We start from the raw sequence: 4,061 nt of genomic DNA, 5'->3' as shown, positions 1-4,061 counted from the left end.
AACTAATAAAAATATTCCTTTAAGGTATTTTTCCGACTACTACTCTTGAAGAAATTGATTTTTGATAGATTTTCTTCAATTTTTGAGATACTGTTTCTTCGGGTGCCTTTTAAAAGTGGTAAAAATTTCAAAACCCTTTGCGATGCTAAATTTTTAATTATTCAAATTCAAAATTTAACTTTTACTTGCGATTATGTTAAAATAAAAAAAATGTCAATCACAATATCTCGTTTTATGACATGACATGACAAAGGGTTTTGAAACAAAGGTTTTATCACATTTAAAGGTCAGCCGAAGAAACATTTTCTTGAAATTTGAAGAAAATCTATCGAAAACCCCAAACAAATAATCAATTAATATACAAGTAATTAAATGCTCGACTTTTAATTACATATCATAAAATACAATATTCAAACTAACTTTAACTAAATTATAAATATGAAACGTGTATTACCTTTATGATCTTGTGATTTTTCCTTTGAAAATTGCGTCGTTCACAAATAAATAGGTTTCGCCTTATTTTCGATGAACGCCGGTGAGGAGCAATATATCCGTCCAAATTGTAGACGTCTATGTTTGCGCATGGTCACACGCTCATTGTAGTAAAATGGCGCGTGACTTTGAGGCGCGAAATTTAAATTTTGTTAAGGTCTACTATTTTTGTTCAACAAAATTCTCGGTTATTTCCCAGCTTTGTTCTAATTTTTCTCGATTTTTTTTCTAATCAAATTTATATTTATTTGATATCGCACATAAATAAATCTAAAACAGTCTTCCAAAATTTTTATTAGAGTTTTTATGAATAATTACATTCTCTTGACGAGTTTCTTTCAATTTTTTGACAATAATGTTTCTTAATCAATTTAATTAAAAATTTAGAAAATAATTGAATTTTATCGAATCCATTTTATTATAACTATCAACTTTTTATTCTAATTTTAATATAAATATTTTGTAACAATAGCTTTAAAACAAATGTTTTGATGTCTCCAGACGAAAAAAATTAAAACCATAGACAACTTTTCTGGATTAATAAATACAGGATAATTTAATGAATTGTATTGAAGAAATATTAAATTTTTTTTTATTTATTCTAATGACATATTTTGTAATGGACGACACATTAAATACACAAGTGTAAAATTGTATTCCGCAGTCAAAAAAGTTATATGACATTCATTGCATTCATTATTTTGATTGCATACTACTTTTTCATTTTGTAAAAAATTTTAAAACACATATTTGAATCTATTAACCAAAATTAGGATTTTTTTGTTTTATTGATCCAAAATTTATAAACAGTTTAAAAAATTAAAATTTTGAAAAGTTTATCTTCTTGATATTTTTTCGGTTTTCAAAATTTTATGTGTGTGTTTTCCGTTTTAAGTATTATTATTATAAGGGAGCTTTGTGCTCAAAAATTAAATATAAAAATATAACATATTCAAATTCATAAAAAAAAATAAGAAGGTAGTACCACTTTGCTGCTGTTATTATTTTTAGTTCTTTCTAAATCTGAATTAATAAAGCTATATTAAATGTCTTAAAGTCTGTCATCTACCAGTTCCAATGTCACTAAATAATTTCACTTTTAAAATTAAATTTGATAATATTATGATATGAAAGATTGAGAATTTTTTTGTAATCAGTAAAAATGTTATTCATTCAGATTAAGAATACTTTATTATTCTAAATGAATAAATAATTGGTATAAAAAAGCTTCTTGATTAAAATTATTAAAATATATTTTATATAAAAATTAAAAAACATTAATATAAAAAACTTTATGTCATAAGAAGTATCAGAATCATAACATTATTAAAATTATTATAATTATCTAATATTCCAAGGATTAATATACTAAGTGTAAAATGAAATTAATGAAATTGTAATATTTCGTTAGAAAAATATCAACGGATTTTGGGATTGAATTTTAATAAAAATTAAATATTTTTATTTATCACCTATACAACACAATTTAAAAAAGCGTCATTTAAAAAACAACATTTTCCAACTAATATCAAGTCTCCATATTAATCTAAACACCATTTATAAATTGTAATATTTCTGCCTTCTTCTTACCCTTTTGAAAAAGTTGCTTTCAACCGATAATTTTAACGATGCACATAATTCGTTTCCTACACAGAGGACATGCTGATATTCCCATTCTGTTATATGTTATTTTGCAAATGTCACAAATCTGTTTGTGCCCACACGGAATGAAAGCATGCGTTCTCTCCCTTTCTCTACAAATGCAACAATTATTTGCACCTGTTTTGTAAACAGAAAAAAGAGATAATTATTAAAACCAATTCTGTTAGAAATTACAAATAAAATAAGTCTGAGAATACTAAATTGTTATTAATTTTTGTTTATAATTATAATTATACAAAAGGTATATGTTGAAATTTAAATCCCTATCATTAGTCTAAATAACCATTCTCATAAACAATTTTCATTATAAGACAATTTTTAAATAATTATTTCTCCTACTCCTTAAAGCCAAACTTTATTTACTATTAGTTGGTTTAAAAGAAAAATCCCTTAACTTTACAATGGCAAAAATAATTTAACAGTAAAATAATTTATAAAAAAATTAATTTTGAAAGATAATCTTTTAAATATCTCAAAACATGTCGCCATGTCGCCTAATGAGCAATTCAGAGAAAGAACACAGCAGAATTTACATTAGTTTTGGCTCCCAGTGGTTATCTTTTGTAACTTTAGATTTCAAAGTTATTATTATTGAGAATAGCAAGAACTATAAAATCCCAAAGTTACAGAAAAATTTACTGAGAGTCAAAATTAATGTAAATCCTGCGGGGTCCTTTAAGAATTAAACTAAATTTTACAAAACTGTCAGAGGTTAAATAGTTTAAAAATTTGAAAAAACAAATTCCACTCGATACATTATAATCTTTGAAATTCTTGTAAAATTTAATTAATCTCTCAAATATCCATAAATTACCCATTATAATGTTCATAGGAGATTAAACTAGAATATTTAAGCTGCATCAGAGGCAACATGTTTTAAAATATTTAAAAATTACTTTACAATGACTATTGTTTATAAAGGGGACGATTTTAAAATAGAATGCTCTATATCTATCAATGTTATCAATATTAATAAAGATTTATGGTTTTGTAAAAACAATTAAAACCGGCATTTTAGTACTTTTGATACAAATCAATCTAAAAAAGTTTTTAAAATTTTTAATAAGAAGATATTATTTAAAATTCGTGTAATACTATGAAAAAAAAATTTCTGTTATTTATTTAACTTATTGATTTTTAACAAAATTCTGTAAATTACCTTCATCGTCTTCATCTGTTTCATCACTTTCAATAGGATTAACTCGAGCAACTCCATCATTTCTATTTTGTAACTGATCTACAGCCGCTATAAAATTTCCAATTGCAAATTTAGTTCAAACTGTTATTCAAATAGTAACTGAATTTTTAAAAAAAGTCATGTTAAAAAAATACAAATTCTTTTTATTTTAATTTCTATGAAACTTATGCACTCATTTTAATATATTGTGATAAATTATATTGACCTTCAGTTTCTTCATCCGAATCATCGATTATAATACGATTGAATTCTGCAACTCGATCATTTCTATTTTGCATCTGGCCTTCCAGCACTGAAAATTTTTGATTGGAAATATTTTATTAATCTAAAGTTTAAATAGTTGTAGAATTTTCAATGAGATAAAAATATTATGTTCAAAAAGTATAAATGTTTCAACTTCAATTTGTATGAATATGATACACATACACATATTTCATAAAATAGTTTTTTCCTGCTTTGTATCGTTATAAATTTTTGTAAATTAAAAATTTTCACAAATCAGATATCTATAATTATAAAAAATAACATTATAAATTTGTATTTAAAAAAACACTTGTTAATAAAAATTCGAATCTTTTATACAATTGAAATTACTTATGCTGAACACTTGGCACTACTGACTCAGATAGTTAAAACCGGAATTAAAACATACTAAAACTGATTATAATTTTTGATTTATGAGTTACACTCAACAATAACTGCACAAAGA

General features: G+C 23.9%; 1 protein-coding gene across 1 annotated transcript; it reads right to left on the bottom strand.

The window, feature by feature from the left end:
- Positions 1–2,088: 2,088 nt before the first annotated feature.
- Positions 2,089–3,678, bottom strand: LOC122513037 (E3 ubiquitin-protein ligase SP1-like). Its single transcript, XM_043629266.1, has 3 exons — positions 3,558–3,678; positions 3,314–3,400; positions 2,089–2,271 (listed from the first exon to the last, which is right to left on the bottom strand). The coding sequence occupies exons 1-3, from the start codon at positions 3,628–3,630 to the stop codon at positions 2,102–2,104; spliced, it is 330 nt and encodes a 109-aa protein (XP_043485201.1). The 5' UTR covers positions 3,631–3,678; the 3' UTR covers positions 2,089–2,101.
- Positions 3,679–4,061: the final 383 nt, after the last annotated feature.

Source organism: Leptopilina heterotoma, unplaced genomic scaffold (assembly GCF_015476425.1).
Source record: "Leptopilina heterotoma isolate Lh14 unplaced genomic scaffold, ASM1547642v1 Lhet_131, whole genome shotgun sequence".
Classification (NCBI taxonomy): Eukaryota; Metazoa; Arthropoda; class Insecta; order Hymenoptera; family Figitidae; genus Leptopilina; species Leptopilina heterotoma.
Note: the sequence above shows the minus strand (reverse complement) of the source record. Positions and strands in the feature narration are given on the sequence as shown.